Source organism: Metarhizium brunneum, chromosome 6, assembly GCF_013426205.1.
Source record: "Metarhizium brunneum chromosome 6, complete sequence".
Taxonomy (NCBI): domain Eukaryota; kingdom Fungi; phylum Ascomycota; class Sordariomycetes; order Hypocreales; family Clavicipitaceae; genus Metarhizium; species Metarhizium brunneum.
The window spans coordinates 2,366,067-2,391,407 of NC_089427.1; the positions used below are offsets into that span (position 1 = coordinate 2,366,067).

The window sequence follows — 25,341 nt, forward strand, 5'->3', positions numbered from 1 at the left end:
GGCTCGTGACGTAGATCGCACGTGTCAGTTCATCATGCATACATTGTCCAAGATACAAAGAAGCCACGCTAAATAAGACTGGGGAGCCGCGAAGCGGCCATTCCTGGCTTTTTCTGGTAATATACTCGCGGCTCAACGCCGACACTGATTCTTACTGCCCTCCCTTCCCATCCCCCGTCTCTTTTATCTTTCATTCATCGTCATCACTATCGTCCCCTAGCAGCTCCCCTTCGTCATCGTCGACAATGGCATAGTCACCGCGGCCCCGTGCGAAGCTGTCTCTAGTCGTGAACCGTCGATTCCCACTAGAGAACCAGCTTTGTCCGCTACCGCCACGTACCCGGCTGTATGAGCCCGTCGCCGATCGCCAGAGACCGCCGACAAGAAGGGGTAGGGTTGCTACTACTGCCACCACAGCCGATATCGCAATGACGGGGTACTTAACCCATGGGCGGTCGCTGTCAAAACTCGAAGATGTGTCGCCTAGTCGAATCTGGCCGAATTTGCCGTCCCAGTTACGATAAACCCACCAGCCAATGGCCCCCGCCAATGTGAATGGGATCACCACGGCAAAGAATATCGCCGTGCCTGAGGTTCGGTGCTTCCTCTCAAATTCGTCCTCATGGCCTTCGCACGGATGTTCCTCAGATGCCTTGTCCAGTTCCCTACCGCCTTCACAGGTGGAGAGGGGGATTCGACGGTAACCTGTTGGGTCAAAGTATGAGGTTGCGTTTGGATTTCTGGAGCACCACTCCTTGCCCGACAGAGGTTGGTAGCCCTGAACCAGTCGGCACTGCTGAGAATCAGAATCTTCCAATTCAAAATTGTAGGCGCTAGACACAGATTAGCCCAGTTATCTTAAGCGAGTCTTGAAGGGATGAAGGGGGCAAAAGGAAAATTCGTAGCAGGCTGATGACGTACCACTCGAAGTCCTCTCGTTTACAGGGGCAATTTTTAAACTCCACCAAGCGCTTGAGATTCTCGTTGTTGTAGCATTTGCGATCAGTCTTCTTGCGAAGGTACTTGGATTCATGGCCAAACAGGCAGTTATCGGCTTGTAGTGGGTGTTGAGGTCCCCACAAGGTATAATCCGACTCGGCTGCTGAATCTTCGTTATATTTGCATGGCTTGTCTGCGAGGCCGCTGAAATCGATGTTAACCGTCATCATCTTGTCCTTGTTGTCTCGGCACCATAAAAGAAAGTTTCGCGAGGTTCCCGATTTAAGCGTCGTAATATCCAACACGGTGACTTCGCTCTCGGAGAACTCCATGTCTTTCCAGGTCTTGCCTTCGTCGGTAGAGTAGGACACAATCTTGGTTTTGACATCATTCTTGCGAGTGGCTCGTTGAACAAGAACCATGACAGATCCTTGATCACCGTACTGCCAAGTCCAGTGTCCCTTCTTTACGTTTGCCCAGGTGATGCCTCCGTCAGTACTCAAGAAGGTATCGGCATCCTTGATGTCACCTAGGCTGGCCCCAACATTGCCAATGCCGAAAATGAATCCCACAGCAGTGTCCGCGGCAAACGTCCGCTGCTTATCGTCGCGCTCCGTATAGTGGTGCAAGTGAAGGGCGCACTTGCTGTCTCCCTTGGCGCTGCTGCAAGAGTACGATTTGCCTTCTACGTCTTTTGCGGGAGGCGGCAGGTATCCCCACTGGGATCCATCGTTGTGAGAAACCTTGGTCTGCAACGTATTCGTCGTCTCCTTCTTGTTGTCTGCGTTGGTAACCACATTGATCAGAGCTACCCCTTCCAACCCGGCAACCTTTTCAAAGTCGACATACATGTCCGCGTCGCTGTTGACATTTGCTGCGCTAACGACATACGATGTGCCATTCGAGTTGCTCTTGATGATCGAGCCATACAGCCGGCCAGCGCCAGCCTCTGAACGAACAAAGAGATTGACGGCATGCGTAGAGCTGTCCAGCACTGTGTAATCGTCGTTATGTCCCTCGTGAAAGTTATGGGGATAGCGTGCCACCTCGAAATTCTTGCCATCCATGCTGGCAACCGCACGTGTGGCGCCAGTCTCAGGATCCTTGCTCGCTAAAAGTATAAACTCGCTCATGGTTGCAAAGTTGATTACCTGCCCATCAAATTTGACTGGCTCATCGTCGAAAAAGTTGTCGCTCGTAATGACGGTGAGGTTAGAATCCATACGCTCTTCGACATTGACAAGGCAAAGAACCTGCTTCTCGTCGCGGAATTTGTATGCAGAGCTGCCGGTAAACTCGCACTTCTCTGCATAACGTCGCAGCGTCTTCCAATTATCTCCACGATCTCTTGATACAGACACTTCGGGGAAACAGGACTCCTTCCCCCCGACCTTCTCGCATGTCTCACCCATCCACAATAGCCAGTCCTTCCTATCTGGGTGGAATGCGAAAGGCACTGCGCCGGTCTTTGGCTTTGATGGGGCTTGAAAGGTGTGGAAGGATTGTCCACGGTCAACCGTGTAAATGACTTTCCTGTCGTCAGTTGTGAAGTAAACGACATCATTAAAGTAGTGGTGTGGGAAAATGCCGTGAACATTTTCTCCCTTGAGAACTTGCTTCCACTCCTTGCCATGGTCTTGAGATAGCCAAATTTGGTTCCCATCTGATGCTGGCCACAAAATGACAGTCTCGTCTGTGGAGGTGCTTGCATCACCCTTCTCGAGATATATCTTCTCAAATCTGTCGTGGCTAAAGTCAAAGATTTTCTGCTTCAAAGCAATCTCGCCAGTAGCAGGTGGCTGTGAGGGCTTTGTGTCGCCTTCAGAGCACTTTCGCTCGACCTGGTCGTCCTTTTGTTCACCACTCTTTCTTTTGCACGTGTTGCCGGGAATAAGCCTCCAGCCGGAGGAACCCTTAAACGTGCCATCGGGGTTGTCCTTGCACTCCTCACTGGGCACAGGAATGGGACCCGCCAGGACACACTTGTTGTCCTTGTCCCTCTGGAAATTGTAGTCGCATTCGAAGTCGGCATCGGTACATTCGCAGTCCTCTGTCTTGGGGACGGGGTCCTCGAACGGCTTCTTGATGAAGCAGTCTGCGGATTTCTTGCGGCGAGAATATGTTTGCTTGTGGCCCATGATGCAGCTGGGGTTGCCGTCTTTGTCAACTCTGGCGTGCCAGTCTTCCAAATCCTTGTCCTCACAAGTTCGCTCTTTGAGCCCTTCAAAGTCAATAGCAATCATGTGAAAGGTGCGATCCCTTTCACCCAAAAGCATGAACTTTAGACTGGTGGAATCCTGAGTAGTAATTAACACGTCCGGCTTAATACTGAGATCTTTAGGTAAAGGCACATTCTTCCAATTATCTCCGTGGTCGAGTGAATATGAAAATTCCTTAATGTCTGGCTTATCTGAGTCCTTGATGGCGATTAAGATTGAACCCGAGTCGCCGAATTCGTACTTGTGAGGCCCATCCAGAGCTTTCTTCCAGGTCGAGCCAGCATTGTCAGAGACGTACAGATTGGCGTCGGTAAACCTTCCCAGAGATTCACCCGTGTTGCCGTTTCCCATAACCAACCCTGGCGCAGGACTGGAGAAGACGCGGCCCATGTTGTCCAGCTCCGTGACCGAATGCAAATGTAGTCTGTCGTCACCAGACTTGATTTCCGAAAATGTTCGGCCATCGTCAAGGGTGATGTGGCTCACGATGATCTTGTCCGTCTTCTCCTTTGCTACTTCTGCACCGTTCTTGACAGTGTTCACAAGAAAGATGCCCTGGATACCAGAGATCTTTTCAAAATCAACATTGCCTTTGGTATTGCGATTAGTGTATGGGATATTCTCGGTGAAGTAGGTGCCATTCGAATTACTGGTAAATAGGACACCCATGGGCCGTGAAGGATGCGAAGTCATGACGTCAACCTGAATGCTGTAGTTTGTGCCTTCCAGGACAGTATATGCGCCTTGGTTGATTCTATGCGAGTGGTCATGGCTGTCGTCCTTGGGGAACATGGCTCGGTGCCACTTTTTCGTGTCATCACTTACATACAGGGCCATCTCGTCGCTGTGTGGGGAGGAGGTTGCCACCAGTAGGTACTTCTTCACCACGGCCAAGTTGAGGAACCCGGTGACGCCTTTGTTCATTTCAATGTTTGGTTCGAATTCTTGGATATGCTTGTCTTGAACAGCAAAGAAATCGTCGGAAATAACAAGCTTCTGTTCTTGCCGAAAGAAAGATATTGAATCTCTAACGATACAGAGCACTCGCGACTTATCCGTTTCGGGTTCGCCAGTGGTAAATTCGGGAGACGACTTGGCCCACCAACACCCTGTCGTGCTGACACGAAGGGCTTGGGTCTTCTTGAAACCATCGGTGGTATACATTGACTGCTCGTCACAAAAGATTCCATCGCAGTCCATTGCGTTGAATATGATTCGATCGGGATCGCCGGCGTTGAAGACCATGACCTCGGGCTGGAACTTGCTGGGAAGGGCTTTTGTATTGAACCTGGTCCACGTCTCTCCTCGATCTTCAGTTCGGAATTGAGTTTTGCTGGGGGTGATTATATAGGCCCTTTTCTTGTCAAAAGGATGCATAATGAGCTCGAGAACTTTGCCATCAGGAACGGAGTCGACCCGTTTCCATGAGACGCCTGCGTCTGCAGATCGGTAGACATTGCCTTCGATCTTGTCTTCGAATATGACAACGTCGCTGTCCTCAAAGTAGTTGATGTTCAATGGCGGGTTTTCAAACGTATTGACCGTCATCGACGGCTCATCTTTGGCGAGGACAGCTGTCCACAAGAGTGAGGACAGCAGGATGCGCCACGCGGCGGCTGCCTTGCCACCCGGCCTCATCGTGGTGAAGCAGCGGGCGCTGCCAGGATCATCAAATTGTGTCGACGAGTGAAGGGAGATTTTGGAAGGTCGTGAGTACGAGCTTTGGGCACAGGAGGATGCTGGGCCTGTCGGGTGCGCGCAGATGGTGAGGAGGTGTGTCGTGGACACATGTGCTTGTCTCACGAGCAGCTAGAGCTGGAACCAGACGTCAGCAAGCGAGGCGTTTCACCGTGTTTAACGGTGAAGGCAAGTGTGGCGCGGGCTGACGGGCTGACGGGCGGTGCGGGTGAGGGGCCACTTGGAACCACCAGCCGTGGCTTGTGACTGGTCGACTGGCTGACCTGGCTTAAAATTCAAGCCACAGTTGAAGCCGGATGGGAAGCTGCTCGAAGCTTGAGGAAATGCTGCTTTTGAGAGCACTCGTTTCCGCTTGCATCAAGCACGATTGTGGTACTTAGTACTAGTAGTACACCATTCCGGCTGGGGTCAGCACGCAAGGGCTCCTCAACGCCGCGCATATTTCAAGTTCTCACCGACATGTCGTTTGTGCTGACTTTTGGCTCAACATAGCGAAGCTGAGGCGCATTGGGAAGCATGCAAAACTCGGGGCTTTAGTGTGCCGCATGTGTGCATGTACTAGTACGTAGTACATGCATGTTACCACGTGAAACGCGACGGGCACCACCAGGCCAGCGAGCCGTTGTTGTTCTGACTTGCCAGAAATGTCCGACAAAGTTTCCGCATGCATCTCTACGACGCTGATCAACCTTTGGAGGTGACAAAAACAACTAGTACTGTACCGATCCCCGGAAAGCAGAATCACAAGGCTAGCCGGAACAGGATGCCGGCTCAACCGGGGCGAACCATTTAATTACCTATTGGGAGGCAGTTACCCTTCCTCGTCCCTTGGCTCAAGGGCATGCTGGGATAGCCTGGTCATGGAATGGTGGCATTCAACAGAGTCAGGGCGTCTGGCTGCGTTTGTCGAATCGTCATGCAAGCGTCAAGTCAAACGCAGTAGTACTCTCTGCATGTACAATACACGTTCCGCACTCCATGCCCAGTAGATGGGATGGTAATAATCTACTAGAATTATCATCCAGGCAGGGGATAGTAGTATACAAAGTCATGCTGTAAGCTGGCATTGCATCCACCTGTCCGTTAGCATCATTCATGCTCATGCGTCGCGAGATGAAAGACTCGTTTGCCTGCGACTCAGAATGAGTACGGAGTACGGAGTATGTACCTGCATGAAACACATGGGGGACGGTGGGTACCAAAGAGCCTTCATACCAGGTACTCATCGTACGGAGTAGATCCTACTAATACATAAGTACTCCGTGCATATGCATGTAATATCTGTTCGCGATCCACGTGCCCGGTCCTGTCGACATTGAAGCTAATGAGCGCAGATGTGACCGTTCCTGACTGTCTAGCGCTGTACTGGAATATCAATTGACACTGCGCGTCTATTGCGAAGTCCGCTTGGGCAATGTACATACAACGCTGTGTCGGTGGACTGTTTGGCTTCTGGCGGATTATTGCTACTAATAAGTACCTAGGTACTTTAGGAGGTACTTAGCACATGCAGCACTTGACGTACAAGACCTCAAAAGGTAAGTAATAAACGCGTCTCAGCGCGGTCGGCGCCGTGGCAACGCCCACTGTGTTTGTTGACCAGGTCAAATCAGTCAAATCCCCCTTTTTCCAAATGCCATCAATTGATCATCCCTCTTGAAGTTGTACTAGCGGAAGCTTCTGTTCTAACCCCAGCATTGCATTGCTCCTTGGCTCGTGGCACCTCCCTGCACTGCCCTGCTGGTCCCTGCCGGTCCCTGTTGTCGCCTCACGCCCCTGTCTGTCCCCTTGCCGCCTCAACCAGACCCGTCCTCCAATTTTCCAGCGCCGTCACTTGCTTCTTCCCCGGACAGACGAATGTGACGCAGACGCGCCGTCGGCCACAAAGACTCCAGGACTGACTACGGAGTACGCAATAACGAGTATTTGCCCATCCAACCCGGTGCAGCAAAAGTGAGCAGCGTGAGAGCAGCTACCACTGTTGCATGTACATCCGGCCCCTCGCCCAGGTCACGACTTGACGCCTCGACGCCCCAGTCGTCGCCGTGTCACGGTCCCCTGCTTCGAAAAGTTGTGGCTCCTCGCCGACGCAAAAGCCAGGCCTGGCCATATTAGTATTCTGAATTTGCTTCGCCCATCCCGCTCTCTCTTATCAATTTGCGCTCTCTTGTGGCCGGCTCTTCCTCCTCCTTCTACATCTTCGCCGTCCCTCCTTTTTGTGAAACCGTCAACCGCCAACCGCCAGCCGGAGCCGAAACAACAGCCACGGATACCTACTCAGGATACTAATAGACACCTTGCCTTTCTGCCCCGCTGTTCGACGTTCCTGCCCCTCGCAATCGACAAAAACAAACAAAACGCCGGCGCTTCATCCGCCTCACCTCATCTTCAACCTCAAACACGCCTTGATCTCACGCGTCCATCGAGCCAGACACACCATGGCTTCTGTGTACAAGCAGTTTTTGGCTTCTCCCAGCTCCTCTCTCCTGGCTGACAAGGCCTCGCTGCACTATGTCACCACTACGACGTCCGTCTTTGGTGCTACCGAGATCATTAAGCACCTCGGCACGCTCCAGAAGCAGGTCAAGGTCAAGAAGCAGGAGTTCCTGAACCTTGTCGACGGACAAACCGTCATTGTCGCCGAAGTCGATACGGCTCTGGAGTTCCAAACTAGTGGTGGCGCTTACCTGCCCGGCCTGGACGACAACTTCTTATCTGATCGTGTTGCCTATTTGTCCATTGTGAGTTCACAGCTTTGGTTGCACGCTTAACAGTTAGCCGGCGCCGGCCTGGCTTGCTTAGCACCATGGGGGAATTGACTTCCAATTAACACTTGCCATGTCTAGATTCACATTGTAACACTCGACGATGAGGGCAAGATTCTTCAAATCCGTCAACAATGGGACCAGGGTTCCCTACTCAAGCAGATGGAAATCATCGGCAAGACTGGCCGCAATTGGCCTATTCGGGATAGCAGAGAGCAACTCACTTTGATCCAGTCCTGCCTCAAGTCAACTGGCGGAGCCCCAACGCGGCCCGAAAGCCACAATGATGTTGTGATCCGATCCCGCTGCAGTTCCAACAACGCCATGCGCGACCCCCATGCATCTCTGCAGCTGTTTGGAAATCGAGAGGAGCTTGAAGCTGCAGAGTCCGAGACTGTCGTGTCACCTTATGCAGGTCACCGTCAAGGACAGCGGTCTTTTGCCGATGTCTTGGGTGACGATCCTACTGGTGAGCATTACGGAGAAAACCACCATCGATCAGTCTCGCCGAGCAAGGCTGGACAGGGCAAGAATGTTCAGCCTATGCGCATCTTTGAGGGCCAGGAGCATGTTGAGGAGGAAGAGGAGGACACGCCCAAGACCACCAAGAACAAATACATCAAGCCTAATCCCCAAAGGTATAGCCACTTTGACTTTGCCGATGGATCCGATCCCCAGGACAGACCTCAGCCTGGTGTCTCATTCGAGAATCGTCCGAAATCGAAGCATGATAGCCAGTGGGATTTCCAAGACTTCACCACCCCCCACAAAACTCAGCCCACCAAACAGTACCGAGCACAGGATGTTCGTCACTGGGACACCGAGGCTAGCAATATGGAAGATGATTCAGCTCACCAGATTGGGAAAGCTCGCCGTGATGCCGAAACCCATTTTGAGCTTCAGGATGACGGCGAGAAGCTGCCACATCAAGAGCGCGCAAACACCCGCCCTAGAGGTTCAATGCACAATGAAGGCCTCGGCTTGTACAAGAACAAACTGTTTGATCAGGGAGGTGCTACGCCGGAGCCCAAGCGTGCTCTCGGTAACATTACCAACTTGAAGGGCCGTGGCAATGATTTTGATCCCCACTTCGCCATGACTGACGAGTCGCCTGCTCCTGAGTCCTCGCGCAATCACCACATTCCAGAGGGAAGGCTGAAGGCTGTTAAAATGATGGACGCCAATTGGTCTTCTTACGATAAATCACCGACTGCCCAGAAGGAAAATAAACGAGGCGAGGCCCGATTCTTGGAAGACAACCAGATCAACATTGCTGGTGATGGTATGGGAGGCCGAAAGGGTACCAACCGCGACTGGCTTTATGGTGGTGGTGGTGACGATGACACCCCGAAACCTACCTCACGAAAGGCCAACCCCGGTGCCGCTCAAAAGAGCTTCTGGGACTTCTGAGATGCTGAAGCAAAAAAGTATTTCCGAGAAAGACGCCAGAAGATTACAGACAGAGGATCAGGATTGTTCAACAAGGTGGTCTTGTACTTGTTGCGCGAAGGTTGTACGGGGAGTTTGTGTTGGCATTGACGACTTATACGCCTAAATGGCTCATGATTCATGAGAGCCTTTTCTTTACCACTCTGCTGAATTTGTTTCTTAGTTTGTTATCTATCCCCGTTGTGTTGGACATGCACTCAATCCACGGAAATTGAGCCACTATCTGCCCTTTTCAAACACATTCTACTATTACATGTTTTTTTTTGTCTTTTGTTATCATACACCGTCTCGGGCATCACGACAGCCGTGGACAAGGACGAGGGGTAAAGCTTGTATGTTTCGGGCACATAATGTACTTAACCGTATTGTACAAGACTACCAAGATGCTGCTGCAGCTGATGTTTGTTCTGTGCAGTGTCAGTTCAATTTTTTCCACTTACATGTAACTTACATGCATGTTGTGCTACTTGTGCCATAAATGTAAGCTTATCAGTCACAATGCAAGTAAATCACATGCAATTGTTTTTCGGGTCTCTCGGCCATTCACTTGCCCTGTTGCTCCTTCATTTACCCGTCAGCGACCAAGTGAAAGAGCCCCATTGACTTAAGTTGCCAGCGGGGATGTTTATATCCTTGACCATATATACAATCGGTGATGCGCATACCTGGTATAACAACATAATAATAACACTTGCCGCCCATATATCATAATGTCCAACGCCGCCCAGGCCGGAATCCAAATGCCCGCACAAGAGATCACTAAATTCAAAATCTACATCCCACCCACTTAGAAGACAAAAAAAAGCCGGCTACATGGACCTGTGGGCCGCCTCACAATGCCCAGAGACGTCTAACACATGAACTTGTAAAACTTCTTCCATTGAGGCCACGAAGCTCTTTCCTCTTGCTCCTGCGCAATTAAAATGGGCAGATTGAAATCTCTCCTGCCGGTATCAACATCCATGTCGCAAACCCTGACAAAGGTGGTTCTGAAGTACAGCTTGTGGAGGATGTAGAAGAACAAGACGATGGGCACGCCCATGAACTTGAGGAAGAAGTTCCGAGTGACCTCGCCGGCGGTCATGTCCTGCCATCCGATGGGGAAGGCGCCGACCCAGAACTGGGCAATGAGGACGAGGACATTGAGGCTGAAGCCAACGTAGGAGCCGACGACGCCGACTTGGGAGTTGTACGCCATTTCGCTGAGGCGGCGGCCGCGGGAGGCCCAGGCGCGGCGGAAGCGGATGTGGCAGAAGCAAATGGACGTCCATGTGAAGACGGTGGAGAGGCCGGAGATGGCGAGCAGCCAGTCGAACACGCTAGACTGCTCCCTAAGGTCGGCCAGGAAGGCAAGGAGGCCGAGGAGGGCGGCGACGAGGATGGCGACGAGGGGCCGGCCGCGTCTGTCGACGTAGCCGAGGATAGCGGGGGCCTGTTGGAGGTTGGCGAGGGCAGCGAGGGTTCGCGAGGAGCCAAAGACGGCAGAGTTGCCGACGGACAGGACGGCGACGAGGATGACGGCGTTCATGACTGAGGGGAGGACTTCGATGCCGGCTTCTTCGATGGCGATGACAAAGGGGGATGCCTTGGCGTCGGCTTTGCTGTCGCCGCCTATGAGGCGGGGGTCGTTGTACGGGACCAGGAGGCCGACGAGCGTCAGGGCCACGATGTAGAAGAGTGTGATCCGCCAAAAGACCTGTTTGATCGCCGTGGGGAGGGATTTGCGCGGGTTGGCTGTCTCGGCGGCTGCGAGACCCACGAGTTCGGTGCCTGTAAAGGCGAACGCCGCGGTGACGAAGACGCTGCAGAGACCCTTGAAGCCGTTGTTAAAGGCGCCTGGATTTTGCCAGAACTCGCCGCCAATGTAGCCTCTGTCTGGTGTTCCGCCGCAGTTGAGGACAATGCCGAGAAGACTGCAGATGTTTATATGTTAGTGACACGTCTGACCAGGGAATGGCGTATTTGTACAAGCCCGGAGTTAGAGGAGAGTGTGTGTGGCTGTGACAAGTAGAACCAAGCAGGGTGAGTCGTACATGAAACCGATGACGGCAATAACTTTGATAATGGAGAAGGTAAACTCGGCTTCACCATAGCCCTTGACACCAAAGAGGTTAATCATTAAGATTATAAAAAGAAATATGCTGACGAAAACGGCCTTTGGTAGCGTCTCGCCCCAGTAATTTATTGTCAGAGACGCAGCTATGATTTCGAGTGGCAAGACGGTGAGCCATTGCACTGCATAGCTACATAACGGGAGCGATTAGCACAATACACCATCGGTCATATGGGCCAGCAGACGGGTTGTGGTGCAGACTCACTTCCAGCCCATGGCAAATCCCCATGAGGGGTCCAGAAAACGTGTTGCCCACGACGAGAAGGACCCAGCAATCGGAAACAACACGGCCAGCTCACCAAGAGCCTGGCAAGTGCAATAGAGCATAATTCCAACGATGCTGAATGCGATAAGTAATGAAGCTGGACCCCCGGAATGTAGGGCAGCGCCCGAAGCGACAAAGAGACCAGTACCTATACGACGCCACCAAAGTTAGAACAACCCGTGTGCTGTCAAGTAGCTTGGGAAAAAATTATAAAGAAAAGAATCAAGTTGGCATACCTATGGAACCTCCTATGGCAATCATCTGCAAATGCCTCCCTTTGAGCTTCCTCGCCAACCCGGTATTTGCGGACTCGAGCGCCGCCAGGCGCAAGTCATAGTAATGGTTCCCATATCGACGCTGGTTAGAATGGCTGTTGACTTGACTCAGGTGGTCGCTCGGGAAGAACGGAAGGCTGGTATCCCTCTTGAAGCCATCGAGGAAGCGTTGGAAGCGGGGCGGCGGTTGGTCGTCGTAGTATTCTGGCTCGCGCATGCTGTGGGAACTGCCGTGCGAAAAGGACTCTTCTTTGGTTTTGAAATTATGGACAGTGTTCAGCTCGATATCTCGCGGCGGTGCCATCCTCAATGGTGCGTTGGAATCTGCGTTTGGCGGGACGCAGGCTCGGCGGCGGGATGACGACACCAACCAGCCCGCCAGCGACGGCAGAGTCGATATCAAGGTTGGTAAATACGTCGAATGTTCCTGTTGAAGACTGCAATGGCTATGGAACTATTCAGGCATGGTGCCGGAGTGGCAGCTTATTATATTGTTGAGAGTCGAAGCTGGTCCCGTTGACCATAGTCAAGACGTCGACAGCTTGACGATGCTCGGCGGTCAATATCGGTGCGGTCCACGAACGGTCAAGTCACAGCTGCTGGCGCCAATGGCACACGCCGCCACCCTCGGACCGGGCGCGATGTCAGGTATATCAATGCCAGAATGCAATGGAATCTCTTGGAGGTCAAGATGTGTGCGTCACTGCGGGTGCAGAAGAGCTGTTGTATGTGAGAGGAGCGGGTTGCCGTTGGGGAAAGATGGGCGGCAGGGCGGTTTGACTGCGTAAGATGGCCGGGCGTCTCCCAACTAATCTGCTGGCGTTATAAACAGGCTCTAGCGCCGGAAGGAAGCCATGCCTGCCTGCCACATGCAGAGATATCAACATTGAAAGAATGGTCGGGTTGTGTGTGGGTGCGGTGGATCAAGCCTCCGTCTGCTTCAATGTTGCTGTGTGCTTCTTGGCCAGGCAGCTTCGATTCTTGTGTTGGGCGGCGTTCCTCCACATGCAGACATCCAAGGATGTCCAAGGATGGGCGCCAACACATGTAACTGACTGGTGGCTCGGGTCCAGGTTGCCAGGGTTTGGCAGGCTGATATCGTGGTGCACCTCAAGGATTATCGTGATTGATTGATGATGGACCGACGCCGAACGAGTGCTAGCCTCGATGTCCCGAATGCAACATGCAACGGCGACGTGCGGAGCAGGCTGGTTCCGAAGGTAACTTGGCGTTGCGTTCAACTTGTTCTTGTTTCACCAGAGCATTCAAGGTCCTTTAGCTATGTACTTCACCCGTGGCTTACTGCACCCTGTTCTGGTGTTTTGCACCAAGTCTGTACGGAGTACGGAGTACCGGAATTGGAATACGGAGTGTGCACTATCGTAAAGCGACTTGGCGTCAAGTCTGTCATGATGACCAGCGCATCAATCTGTTACAATGGCGTCCGCAATAACGCCACTCAGCCGTAGTCCCTCGTTCAGTCGCTCAAACCACTCAATCGCACGGACCAGTTGACAACTTCTGTCCCCTGCCCTGGCCTGGCTAGGCGCTGAGGTCTTGGCAACGCGGAGAGAGTGTCAGCGGCTGGACCTGGGCGGCGCATGAATATGGGCTGCCGTAAACCCCAGCTATGGCTTCCTCGATTGGACCAGCTTCAACTTGTCGTGTCCAACGCAACTCAAAGCCTCTGGCATCATTAAGACATATTCCGTACATAACATGCCTTTTATGTATATATGTACGGCTCTGACAGAAAGGGCTGCGCGCCCACCGCCTCATCATCTCCAGTCCTGGTTGCAACAACCGATTACTTGTTAGTTACCAACCCCCCCGCTCGCCAACCATCTGCGTCGACTTAAACATCTTGGCACCCCCTTTCTGCAAATTGTTCTCCAAATCACATCAATGCTCCCTTCTAGTTCCCAGTGGTACGGAGCAAGTACTAGTAATAGGACTAGTACCAACAAAATTTGTTGTGGTCAAGTGTTATCGGGACTTGCAAGCCATATCAATACAATTCACCGCTCTCAGGACCTCTGGTGGCTGATGAACCCCGCGACTGACGCCACGCCTGAACAGCCTTGGGAGAATGAATCGCGTGCCGTGTGACAGGAACAAGTGCCAGCGCCATGATTAGCCATTGTGTACGGAGTAGTAGGTAGTCGGCATTTACACTAGAGGCACCGGGGAAAATAGGGGAGTGTCACCGCCTCATTTCAACGCGCCGAAGAATAAGCATTGCAGCTGCCGCCCAGATATTGATTTACAGCAGCAAACACGCCCGTCACCCTACTTAGCTTCGTGGTATTAGTAAACCCATCGTACATTTCTTTACTTTCATTACAAAAATAGATTTATAGTTTAACAACGAAAAAACATGTATATATATGACAGAGATGACAGCTCACTAGTCAGTTGAAGCTGAACACTACCGCCGCCGATAGATGCAAAGATACGTCAGTTCAAGTCCACTACCCCGGGGTTTATGAAGATACAGTCCCCGTCTTTCCAATAATGTTCCCATTGGCATCCCGAGGTTTGCGCTTCCATCCAGTTGAGAAGAGCCTGCCCAAGTCGAATCGAGGGAACGGATGTGCCTCGGTGTTGATGACGACCTTGTCCAGGGGTAACAAGTCGTTCGGCGAGAATAAGAGGTACAGGTATTTCAAGGTTTCAGCCTGCAGATAGATGTCAGCAATCTGTTCCAAGTCACATGCAGCCGCGTACATCCAAGGTACGTTTAGACTCACCAGCCAGAAACTTTCCATATTATCCTTTGTCACGGGTGGAATCGTATTGGCATTGCTCAAACTTGTAAAGCCGCCCTCGTTCTCAACAGCTGTGTAGTTGACAAACGACTCGAACATCTCCCACCCCCATTCACGGTATCTGACATCGCCCGTGATTCTCCACATGTAAAACAAGCTCTCCACAGTCTCTGGTCGTTGCAAATTGTGTACGTCGTTCGGCTGGACTTGGAAATCTTGTCGCCAGGTGGCTTGAGGGTCAGGGTCGAACTCGGCTGGCGGGTGATGTGGTGCCGATTCTGGCAGGGGCGGATCCGCGATTTTGAAGTATGTAATCTCCGCCGCCAGTCCGGTGGCCATGGCCTTATACATGCCCCAGCAGGTCTGCATCAACTCCCGAGCGAGTCTCATTTCGTCTTCCTTCTTCTTATTCCAGGAAGGAAGCTTGCGCGCCTCCGCTTCCGTAAGTCCCCCGGTAGCACCTAGGGCTATAGTTCCAGGCATAAAGCATACAAGGTGGTCCATCTTGGGTGACAGGTAGCCGTCCAATCCACTTGGTCGTTCCCCAATGATGGTATAGCCAGTCGGTTCCGTGTACGTGATGAGGTGCTTGCGAACACCTTCGAGAGCTTCGTCCCACATTTGTTCGTACACAGGTTCCTGCTTGTTCGTCTGAAGGTACTGCTTGATCAGGTACTCATAGTACGAATCACCCCGGCTTCCCAGGCGAATATTCGAGCCTCGGAATTCTCCAGTCGTGGCGTAGATGTAGATAGGGACCAGGCCAGCATTGGGGTTGTTATCGTCAACAACTTCCATAACCTTCTCAGCCTTTTCCCAGAAGTTAGTTTCGCCAGTCAGCTTTGCAAGGTATTTAAATTCGAGTTGAACAGTGGTTGCTTCAGCAGTGGAAGAGGCGCCGCCATCTGCATGCGAGGGAAGGCCTTGCATCTTGCCAAGGTTTACACTAGCATAAGGAACACCAGATTCGGATTCGAATGCAGCCATCAGTCGGTCGGCCAAATCTTTGGCTTTTTCCAAGTAGAGATCCTCGCCCGGCTTCCCGTGGTCGTCATCCTTCACAGGTGCCAGATTAGGGTATTCGTTGGAAATATAGTGAGCGGATAAGAGACCGCCGAGCATGCGAATCGTAGTTTCAAACGTATTAACATCCTGGTCTTGGTCCCAAGTCAATGAATTCGACAGCCATTCGCGAGCATGTTCTACTCGGGATGTCAAGTTCATCAACATCATCGTGTCCAGTGAATCAACTATAATCCAACCCAATCCTTTGGAGGCCATATTCTTCCCAGTTTTCGAAATCGGGTGATACTCGTCGTAGCCTGAAGCAGAACAAATTGCAGTTAGCCAACACAGCAGCGCATAGACGAAAAATCAAAGGGAACCAGTAGAATTGTACCCCAAGCATAGCGCGAATACGTATCCCAGCTTAACTCGAACGCTTCGACAACACTCTGCCGTCTTGCGTCCCAATTAGCAGCCTTGTTGATCCTGGACATTCCCAACCATGTCCATGTAGATGTCGACGTCGAGGACCGCTTCTCGTCATTGCCGCGAAAGAATCCAGTCAACCAGAGAAACGTCAACGAAGCAAGCGCAATTGTGCTTAGTACTCGTTTTCTTCGCCACCATCGCTTCCTCCCGTGCCCGTACGGCTTATCTTTATACATTGGCAACGAATCGTCCTCGAAGTAATGTGACACCTTCCTCTGGACGCCGTTTATAAAACCATGCGACGCATCCCCGTTGCCTCGAGATAGCGCTACCCAGGCTCTGTCCTCTAGGTCTCGATGCGGCGCTCCAAAGTTGGGAACATTCTTTGGGATATGGAAGGACATGTCGAGGGCCGCAGCGCCGACATGCGCTGCTGTTGTTGTGATGTGTTGGACTGTCTGGAAGGCTGTGGCTTTGAAGGCGTTCTTGCGGTGGATGTTAAATGGATCGCGGATCATTGGGCCGGCTGGCTCATCTCGTGCAGCGCGGAGGAAGCCACGCAATCGCTGTGAGAATCTGGACCGCAAGCAAGCGCTAGAGCCAAAGCTAGTGCTATTTGTGCTGTCGACAACAGCCCGGTTCGACGATGCGGGAGTATATTGTCCTTCACAATGGCGACACGTTGCAATTTAATCGTGCTGAACGACGAAATGCAAGTTGATGGGCGACGAGTCGACGACGGGGCGACCCAACCAGCAGGGGGGACCCCTAGAAAAGGACAGAGAGTGTCGAGTGGTGACCTGACCAGACCCCTGGACCATTTCTCGTTAGTTGGTGGTTGCATGTGGGCCACTTTTCTCCCGAGGTCGCCCCTCTGCAAACCCCGATATTGGTGTCCTGGTGGCATCAGATTTAGTACTTGTGAACAAATCCAATCTCCCCGACTTATTTGCTCTTCACTCTCATGGCATTTAAAATGCAGCCATGTATTTAATTTAGTAACTTACAAGCCATAGGAAAGGGACCAGGAAGACCCAAGGAAGCCTAGCTGACAGGTATTTGCTAGACGTGTGCTACGGAGTGTTCCTTCTCAAGGCACAGGACTGTTCTTGCCCTAATACTCGACTATCCAAAGTTAGCCCTCGTTCGTGATAACGGAGGCAATCGAGCCGCCCTTCCTCTCACAGACACAGACATGGATATTGAAAACTACCCATTTATCAATCCAGAGGAATTTGCAGAAGCTTGTCATCATCTTGACAGTCAATACTGCCGTGCAACCTTGGGTCCGCTGAGAAAGCGATGGAAGCTCAAAGTGTGCACAGCTCTCGACCTGGCTTTTTCCACCGAAGGGGGATATACTACATATATTCAAATTGTTCGTCCACTAGAAATACCGGGCGACCTGGATTTGAATCTGGACAGCTTTACAATATCTCCTTCTCCCACAACCCATGACATTCCGACAGCAGACGATAAAATGATTGACGATGAATCGGACGAGGTATGTCGTTGTTACTATTGGTATGTAGCTGCAATATCATATGCTCACGATCATGCTAGGCCGCCATCGTCAAACCAACATCTCAAGCCACAGAGACCGTGACTTATGAAATTCATCGTCATCCCACATATAGGGTTCCATGCCTTTGGTTTAGTCTCCACGGCCTTCCCCCACATGAGCCTGCCTTCAATATTGACACCATATTTCGTCGTCTCGTCCCCGATGAGTACAAAGAGGGCCTCCGAGGGCTTGGTGGAATTGGTGGCATCTCCGCAGATGTGAGTTTTTCGAATACTTCAAGTCTTTGATTGGACTCATTAAACTCATACATGTTGTTCGCTATAGCACCACCCTGTTACAGGAGTCCCCGCCTTCTTTGTTCATCCATGCTTGCTTGGAGATGCCATATCCAGCTTCAAGTGCTCCAGACAGAACTACTTGATGGTTTGGCTCGGCTTGGTTGGAGGATGTGTAGGCCTGTGGATACCCAAAGAAATGGCTATTCAATGAAACGTCGGTGTGTCTTGAGCGGGACACTGTGTTGTCGGCTTACAATATTGTTCGTCTCAGGCACCTGAAGCTCATTCGTCGTCACTGTCCTCCTCCATTGCCACGTCACTTTCGCTATCCTCGCCTTCATCCTCGTCTTCTCGTCCTCGCTTTTTGCCGCGACTTTCTGGCGTACCAGCGTCGTTCATGACCTGGTCAACAGCAGCAGGTGGTTTCGCAGGAGCAACGGATCCCGGTGGTGGCGCGTTGAAAATGCTTTGCTGAAGTTGTGTTTGTTCGACCACTGCGGCTCCCGATGCACTGGGCATCTTGAAAGTTCCATCCAATTTGGAAACAAAGTGCGACTTCGACTTGGCATATTGGATTTTCTAGGATTTGGACTCTCCTGTCAGTGTCCAGGTTCTCAAAGGAATTTAAATGGCACTCACAAGCTGCCGGCCCAAGAATTCTTGACCCTCCAAGGACCTCATAGCTTGAGTAGCTGTTTGTACATCCCGGTAGACAATATGTGCTTGCCCTCGCATGGACATCGTTTTCAGAGCAACGACATCTAGAACTGGCCCGTACGTCGAAAAGAGAAGGTAAAGGGCAGTTCGAAGATCGGCTTTTTGGATTTTTGAAGACGGAAGATTTGTTACATATAGCCTAAAAGGGTCAGATGGAGGCTTGAGGGGTGCAACGACCGTATGCACTCACGTCTGGTTGGGCGGGATGGGCTGAACTTTGGCAGGCAGGGAAGCGTTCGGCACCAAACCCCGAGTAGGGACGGCTGTAGCCATGGCGACTCAATTGCTGCGGTACTCTGATAAAAATATGCGTGCACAATGATTCTACATATATTCTCGTGGGAGGTGACTCAATAGGTGGGATCTGGTCGTTCGCGGCGGTCGCAGGTGCAAGAAATAATGCTGAAAAACGTAAGTTTTCGTGCCTCGCGATGTTGCGGTGGTCTGCGATCAGCTATGGGTGGTCCGAGCTCCACCTAGTGGGTACGTACCCTCACCATACGTAAGACGTACTCGCAGACTCAGAGGTTCACCCCGCCATCATCGTCGCCAAGTTCATCAACGTTTACTTTTACAACTAGATTTCCTTGACCTGCGGTAGTAGAGAGCTACTCCTATCGCCAAAGACAACTCATCAGTATGGCGGATCCCGAGGTTCATCACTTGTTCCATAACCCCATCGCGGACCACTCGTTCTCGGCTGACCATGGCACTCTGGCTGTGGCCCGAGACTCGTATGTCGAGCTGTACGGCAGAGTGGGAAACGCATTTAAGCTCAAGGATGAGCTGAAAGGCCACGATAAGACTGTCACTAGTGTGGACATTGCTCCTCATAGCGGTCGCATTGTTACCTGCTCTCAGGGTAAGAACTCTACCTGGCATCTCACATATGTATTTCCAGCTAACAGAGGATAGACCGGAACGCCTTGGTTTGGGAGCCGTCTCCCACGGGGTACAAACCTACTCTCGTCCTTCTCCGAATCAGTCGAGCCGCCACCTTCGTTCGATGGTCCCCGTCTGAAACCAAGTTCGCCGTTGGGTCCGGTGACCGGGTCATCGCCATCTGCTACTTCGAAGAGGAGAATGACTGGTGGGTATCCAAGCACCTAAAGAAGCCCATTCGCAGCACCATAACGAGTGTTGCATGGCACCCAAACTCAGTACTCCTTGCCGCCGGTTCAACCGATGCCCATGCCAGGGTCTTCTCTAGCTTTATCAAAGGGGTCGACGCCAAGCCTGAACCCAGTGTTTGGGGTGAGAGACTTCCTTTCAACACCGTCTGCGGAGAGTTCTTGAACAACTCTGCTGGTTGGGTTCACTCTGTTGCATTCTCCCCAAGCGGCGACAGCCTTGCTTATGCCGCTCACGACAGTAGTGTTACCGTTGTCTATCCCTCTGGCCCTGAACAGCCGCCCCGCGCCGTTCTCACCGTCTCGACACAGCTTTTGCCATTCAAGAGTTTGATCTGGAAGAGCGAAGATGAAATAATCGCAGCCGGTTACGACTGCGAGGCTTTCCGCTTCAAGGGTGGTGAATCAGGCTGGCAGCTTGCGGGTCCCGTTGAGCCCAAGGGCCGCGATGCCGGAGCTCAGCGTGAAGAGTCTGCTCTCAACATGTTCAGACAGATGGACCTCAAGGGCAAAATCAAGGATGACACGCAACTGAAAACCATTCACCAGAATACGGTTACTACCCTCCGTCCGTTTGAGTCCTCTGGTGGCCGAGTCACCAAGTTTAGTTGTACGTATATCCCATCGCATGTGACGTGCCTCCTTCCATCATTCACTATATCTAAATAGCTAACAATTATTACAGCAAGCGGTGTCGATGGGCGTGTCGTGATTTGGAATGCTTAAAAATAAATGCATATAAGAGCTAGACTATGCCTTGTAAATAAGAATTGACAGTCATTGGCCCATGTCTCGTTAGCTGTAGAGAACTATGCAACGCAAACACACGATATCAAGGCAATTGGACCCCAATGCTTGTCACGACTATTGATGATGAAACATTTATACTATGGACCAGGTTGATATACTTTTACAGTTTTGATTTGCTCTGGCCGGACCTAGCTACATGCTATCTACCTCAACGCACGCTTAAGGGAGGGCGATGGCCTCAATCTCGACATCAACGTTCTTGGGGAGGGTCTTGACGGCGACGCAGCTGCGAGCAGGCTTGTGTGCGAACCATTTCTCGTAGACAGAGTTCATCTCCTATTGTGAAGGGTCAGCTCTAAATCACAGCCAAGTAGACCAGGTAGGTAGAAATGAGGTACGTACGGCGAAATGGGCCATATCAGAGATGAAGATGTTGCACTTGACAACCCTGGCGATGGAAGAACCAGCCTCCTTCAGGACGGCCTCGAGGTTCTGGCAGCACTGCTTGGTCTTGTCGGCGATGGAGCCCTCAACCAAGGTGCCCTCAGCAGTGAGGGGAATCTGGCCGGAGCAGTAGATGGCCGAGGGGGTCTTGATGGCCTGGGACTACATGGGGAAAGCTTCGTTAGTATTCGCGCAAGCGCGGGGTGCATTTTTTTTGTTTCCCCCGTCTCCCATTAACGGGCCAGGACTCACGTAAGGGCCGACAGCTAATTTCGTAACAGCTTATCAGTACAATCGGAGCCGAATCGGAGGAGGGACAGAGCACACAGCTCTCTGGAATACTTACGGAAAGGGGCGTCCTTGGTGAAAACAATCTGTTGGTCCGCCATTGTTGATTTGGCACGAAGAAGAACTGGGATTGGTGTGAACTTTGATCCTGCTACTGCCGCTCGTCGAGCAGATGTGGTGATGCTCCCAATGGAGGATCGCGGGGCAAGCCGAGCAACGATCGACGACATACCTATGCAGAAGAACGAGAGCCGTTGCGCGTAAGTAAGGGTGGTTTCTCTTTTGACAGGGGCTGATGTATCCTACAGAAAGTGTGTTTTGAAAGTGAAAAAGGCGCGCGATGGGGGACGGGGAATGAGGGTTTACAAATAGGAAATAGGACAACTCGACTAACTTCTATCTCGAGCGGACGGAGGACATCTGGGAGCTCCTGGTGTCCATGTCTCCGGCATCCGGCGTCCTTCACCCCGCGGCGGGGCAGCAAAGCTGGCGGGTTTTGGCGGCCTAGCTAATCAATTGGTGTGGCGGATGGTCCACATGTGCGCATCGCGGCCCAGCCTGGACGTGCACCTGGGTAATTTGTTACGTACAATGTACGTGGTCCCCAGGGTGGACGGGGAGATGGCCAGGAGGCCCAGGACGGCGGTCTTGTCGATTTGTTCGGAGCGCACCGGAGAGTCGGAGAGTGTTTGGTGCTGAGTGTGAGTGTGGTGTGGAATGTGGCATGGGGGATGGGGATGGGCTCTGGATGGCGAATGCCGTTCATGGCTATCAGGGTGTCTAGATGGGTGAAAACACTAGCAGAAATATTTTCCAGATGGCATCATTTTTAAAAGATCAATTATCATAAAGCTTCTGATCTGGGGCACCCAAGCATTCAAGATCAGAGTACAACAACTGGCTCGGCTGCTGCAACCGTTGACACTTAGCATGGACGGTCCCTCCCTAGAGAAAGGGACTAGAGGGGCTTTTTTTTTCAGCGTTGAGGCGAATAACTGTTTCTTAATATCCCCAAGTACCAATTCCACATATACTTGAATGTATTCAATGGTTGCATCTTTCCAATGTTGGACAAACTTACCTTAGACTCGACTTGGAATGCCGTAAACCGACTTGGCCAAAACGTGTCTCCCACCCCGAGAGAAACGGGAGCTGCAATATGCAGGGGCAAAGACAAATACCATCATTAGCGTTTAGTTCCCTCGTAAATCTCATCGATAGCCTAGGCCCAGATATTTGGACAGGGTGTTCCAAAGATAACTGATCCATCAAGCAAGGGCTGAACAGGAGACAGTTCCTGGATTGTGGGCCGAACTGGTGCCGTCTGAGCCAATCGTCTGCCTGCCCTGCCCCGGTCCGCAAACATAGAGCTGCTGGACTTGACCACATTGACACGTTGTGTCGAAGGTTTTGTCTCCTGGCTCCAGCTTCATCATTCGTTTCTTGGCAAGGAGGGAGGCCAACCCTTTGCATCTCCAACTCAAGCCTTCAACACACATACTTGCGTGTCTTGATTTGGCGGTTCTGTTCTTTCAGTCCCTTTCTCCTTGTCCTTTTCCTTTTTGTATCTAATACCTTTTCTTCTTCTGCACCTTGGGCATCAAGCCTCCCCGCCGTTTTGTGAGTCGCCAGTCCCTGAATCCCAACGCGATCGCAAATGACGAGAAAAATAATCGCACCGCACCCCCCTTGCATCCCGTCTACTCATTCATTACGTCTGGCCGCTGACCGCGCAAAATCTTGGACGATAGAATCATGGCCCGTAGCCAAACACCGCAAGGCAGCCTGCGGCAGAGAAACGTTGGCTCCAAAAAGGCCGACTCGAGCACCTCCGCCGTTGACGTAGAGCTCGACAAGCTTGCCAAAGCCTCAATTAAGAAGAATGCATCCAATTGCGAGCGCGATCACTGGGCTGCCTTCTCCTTGACCACCATTCTGGCTTTTGTCACCAGATTCTGGGGAATTAGCCACCCCAATGAGGTGGTGTTTGACGAAGTTCACTTTGGCAAGGTGGGTGCTTACAACGACCGAAAGAGTCATCAATCGCACTTCCTCTTTCTTTGCTGATCCATCGCAACGCAGTTCGCCTCATACTACCTCGAACGAACCTACTTCTTCGATGTGCATCCTCCCTTTGCCAAGCTTCTGTTTGCCTTCATGGGCTGGCTGGTGGGCTACGATGGTCACTTCCATTTCGAAAACATTGGTGATTCCTACATTGACAACAAAGTGCCTTATGTGGCATTCCGAGCTCTCCCTGCCATCTTGGGCGCCTTGACTGTGTCTGTTACGTATCTCATTATGTGGGAGTCGGGTTATAGCGTTCCTGCTTGCCTCATTGCCGCTGGTCTGGTTCTATTTGACAACGCCCACATTGGCCAGACTCGACTGATTCTTCTTGATGCTACTTTGGTCCTGGCTATGGCATGCAGTCTGCTCTTCTACATCAAGTTTTACAAGCTTCGTCACGAGCCGTTCAGTCGCAAGTGGTGGAAATGGCTCATCCTGACCGGCTTTGCCCTGTCTTGCGACATGTCCACCAAGTATGTCGGTACCTTCGCCTTCGTCACCATTGGTGCCGCGGTTATCATTGATCTCTGGGATCTGCTGGACATCAAGCGCCCGGGAGGCGCCATCAGCCTTCCTCAGTTTGGAAGGCACTTTGCTGCTCGTGCTGTCGGCCTCATTATTCTTCCATTCCTGTTTTATTTGTTCTGGTTCCAGGTCCACTTTGCCGTATTGTCTCGCTCCGGCCCCGGGGATGATTTCATGTCGCCCGAATTTCAGGAAACATTGAGTGACAATGCCATGTTGGCGAATGCGGTCGATATTCAATACTACGACACCATCACGATCAAACATAAGGAGACCAAGGCGTTCCTGCACAGCCATCCCCACCAGTATCCCTTGCGTTACGACGATGGCCGTGTTTCCAGCCAGGGTCAGCAGGTTACCGGCTACCCTCACAATGATACCAACAACTATTGGCAGATTCTCCCCTCTAGCGACGACAAGCAAATGGGTCGCAAGGTCAAGAACAATGAATTGATTCGATTGAGACACGTTGGCACGGACACGGTTCTCCTGTCACACGACGTAGCTTCCCCCTACTATCCTACCAACCAAGAGTTCACCACTGTTTCTCAGGATGATGCCTACGGCAGTCGCGTCAACGACACCTTGTTTGAGATTCGGATTGAGAACGGCAAGAACGGCCAGGAGTTCAAGACGATTGCCAGCTACTTCAAACTCATTCACTTCCCCAGCAAAGTTGCCATGTGGACTCACACCAAGCCTCTGCCTGAATGGGGTTCCCACCAGCAGGAAATCAACGGCAATAAGCAGATCGCCCCCAGCTCTAACATCTGGTTGGTTGATAATATTGCGTCTCTGGCTGCCGACGATGCCCGACGAGAGAAGCCGGAGCGCAAAGTCAAGACTTTGCCGTTCCTGCGCAAGTGGTTTGAGCTTCAGCGAGCCATGTTTTACCACAACAGCAAGCTGACCAGCAGTCACCCTTACGCCAGCCATCCTTATCAGTGGCCATTCCTGTTGCGCGGCGTCAGTTTCTGGACACAGAACGACACCCGCCAGCAGATCTATTTTCTTGGGAACCCAATCGGCTGGTGGCTTGCCAGCAGCTTGTTGGCTGTCTACATTGGGATTGTTCTCGCTGATCAGATCTCTCTGCGCCGAGGCATCGATGCATTGGACCACCGTAAGTAATTTTCGTTCCTCAATGGCGCAATGGTTAGGGCGCAAGATACTAACGTGGACATCAGGTACGCGTTCCCGCTTGTACAATTCTACTGGCTTCTTCTGGGTTGCATGGGCCACCCATTACTTTCCGTTCTTTGTAATGGGCCGGCAGCTTTTCCTACACCACTATTTACCTGCTCATCTTGCCTCCTGCCTAGTCGCCGGTGCGCTCATCGAGTTTGTTTTCAGTGCAGAACCAGTTGACGAGACCAGAGGCCCCAGGAAGAGCCCCAAGAAGCACCTTACGGCGCGCGAGAGACTAGCTGGCCAGAGCATGATGGGAGCTTGGATTGCCTGTGGCGTGGTGCTGACCATTGTCATTGCTGGCTGGTGGTTCTTCCTCCCATTGACATATGGTTACCCCGGTTTGTCCGTTGAGCAGGTTGTCCGAAGGAAGTGGCTGGGCTACGACTTGCACTTTGCGAAATAAGTGCGGATGATGGTAGATTCCAATAGGGAATTGCAGCGAGAAGGGAATCGTGTGCCTGTGCATGTGTTTGTCGGGGGGTAATGAATGTGAGTGGA

At 51.9% G+C, this 25,341-nt stretch overlaps 9 protein-coding genes across 9 annotated transcripts; 4 read left to right on the forward strand and 5 right to left on the reverse strand.

Moving 5' to 3' along the window:
- Window positions 1–190: 190 nt before the first annotated feature.
- On the reverse strand, window positions 191–4,796 carry VPS10 (Vacuolar protein sorting/targeting protein 10; the record flags this gene model as incomplete). The annotated part of the gene is made up of 2 exons (XM_014690803.1): window positions 191–833; window positions 922–4,796. 2 exons carry the CDS (start codon window positions 4,794–4,796, stop codon window positions 191–193), a joined length of 4,518 nt encoding a protein of 1,505 aa, XP_014546289.1.
- A 2,498-nt stretch (window positions 4,797–7,294) lies between these two features.
- On the forward strand, window positions 7,295–9,031 carry G6M90_00g100600 (uncharacterized protein; the record flags this gene model as incomplete). The annotated part of the gene is made up of 2 exons (XM_014690802.1): window positions 7,295–7,597; window positions 7,703–9,031. 2 exons carry the CDS (start codon window positions 7,295–7,297, stop codon window positions 9,029–9,031), a joined length of 1,632 nt encoding a protein of 543 aa, XP_014546288.1.
- An 889-nt stretch (window positions 9,032–9,920) lies between these two features.
- GAP2_0 (General amino-acid permease GAP2) lies at window positions 9,921–12,027 on the reverse strand (the record flags this gene model as incomplete). The annotated part of the gene is made up of 4 exons (XM_014690801.1): window positions 9,921–10,983; window positions 11,104–11,313; window positions 11,389–11,596; window positions 11,685–12,027. 4 exons carry the CDS (start codon window positions 12,025–12,027, stop codon window positions 9,921–9,923), a joined length of 1,824 nt encoding a protein of 607 aa, XP_014546287.1.
- A 2,179-nt stretch (window positions 12,028–14,206) lies between these two features.
- On the reverse strand, window positions 14,207–16,443 carry MNS1 (Mannosyl-oligosaccharide 1,2-alpha-mannosidase; the record flags this gene model as incomplete). Its single annotated transcript, XM_014690800.1, has 3 exons — window positions 14,207–14,401; window positions 14,474–15,813; window positions 15,891–16,443. 3 exons carry the CDS (start codon window positions 16,441–16,443, stop codon window positions 14,207–14,209), a joined length of 2,088 nt encoding a protein of 695 aa, XP_014546286.1.
- Window positions 16,444–17,120: 677 nt separating this feature from the next.
- On the forward strand, window positions 17,121–17,737 carry ATG10 (Ubiquitin-like-conjugating enzyme ATG10; the record flags this gene model as incomplete). Its single annotated transcript, XM_066131580.1, has 2 exons — window positions 17,121–17,429; window positions 17,489–17,737. The coding sequence occupies 2 exons, from the start codon at window positions 17,121–17,123 to the stop codon at window positions 17,735–17,737; spliced, it is 558 nt and encodes a 185-aa protein (XP_065987594.1).
- Window positions 17,738–18,010: 273 nt separating this feature from the next.
- On the reverse strand, window positions 18,011–18,718 carry snrpb2 (U2 small nuclear ribonucleoprotein B''; the record flags this gene model as incomplete). Its single annotated transcript, XM_014690799.1, has 3 exons — window positions 18,011–18,307; window positions 18,368–18,584; window positions 18,636–18,718. The coding sequence occupies 3 exons, from the start codon at window positions 18,716–18,718 to the stop codon at window positions 18,011–18,013; spliced, it is 597 nt and encodes a 198-aa protein (XP_014546285.1).
- Window positions 18,719–19,084: 366 nt separating this feature from the next.
- Window positions 19,085–20,301, forward strand: arc1 (Actin-related protein 2/3 complex subunit 1; the record flags this gene model as incomplete). Its single annotated transcript, XM_014690798.1, has 3 exons — window positions 19,085–19,307; window positions 19,361–20,185; window positions 20,261–20,301. The coding sequence occupies 3 exons, from the start codon at window positions 19,085–19,087 to the stop codon at window positions 20,299–20,301; spliced, it is 1,089 nt and encodes a 362-aa protein (XP_014546284.1).
- A 243-nt stretch (window positions 20,302–20,544) lies between these two features.
- Window positions 20,545–21,158, reverse strand: yabJ (2-iminobutanoate/2-iminopropanoate deaminase; the record flags this gene model as incomplete). Its single annotated transcript, XM_014690797.1, has 4 exons — window positions 20,545–20,661; window positions 20,728–20,931; window positions 21,022–21,035; window positions 21,116–21,158. 4 exons carry the CDS (start codon window positions 21,156–21,158, stop codon window positions 20,545–20,547), a joined length of 378 nt encoding a protein of 125 aa, XP_014546283.1.
- Window positions 21,159–22,812: 1,654 nt separating this feature from the next.
- Window positions 22,813–25,246, forward strand: PMT4 (Dolichyl-phosphate-mannose--protein mannosyltransferase 4; the record flags this gene model as incomplete). The annotated part of the gene is made up of 3 exons (XM_014690796.1): window positions 22,813–23,067; window positions 23,140–24,775; window positions 24,840–25,246. 3 exons carry the CDS (start codon window positions 22,813–22,815, stop codon window positions 25,244–25,246), a joined length of 2,298 nt encoding a protein of 765 aa, XP_014546282.1.
- Window positions 25,247–25,341: the final 95 nt, after the last annotated feature.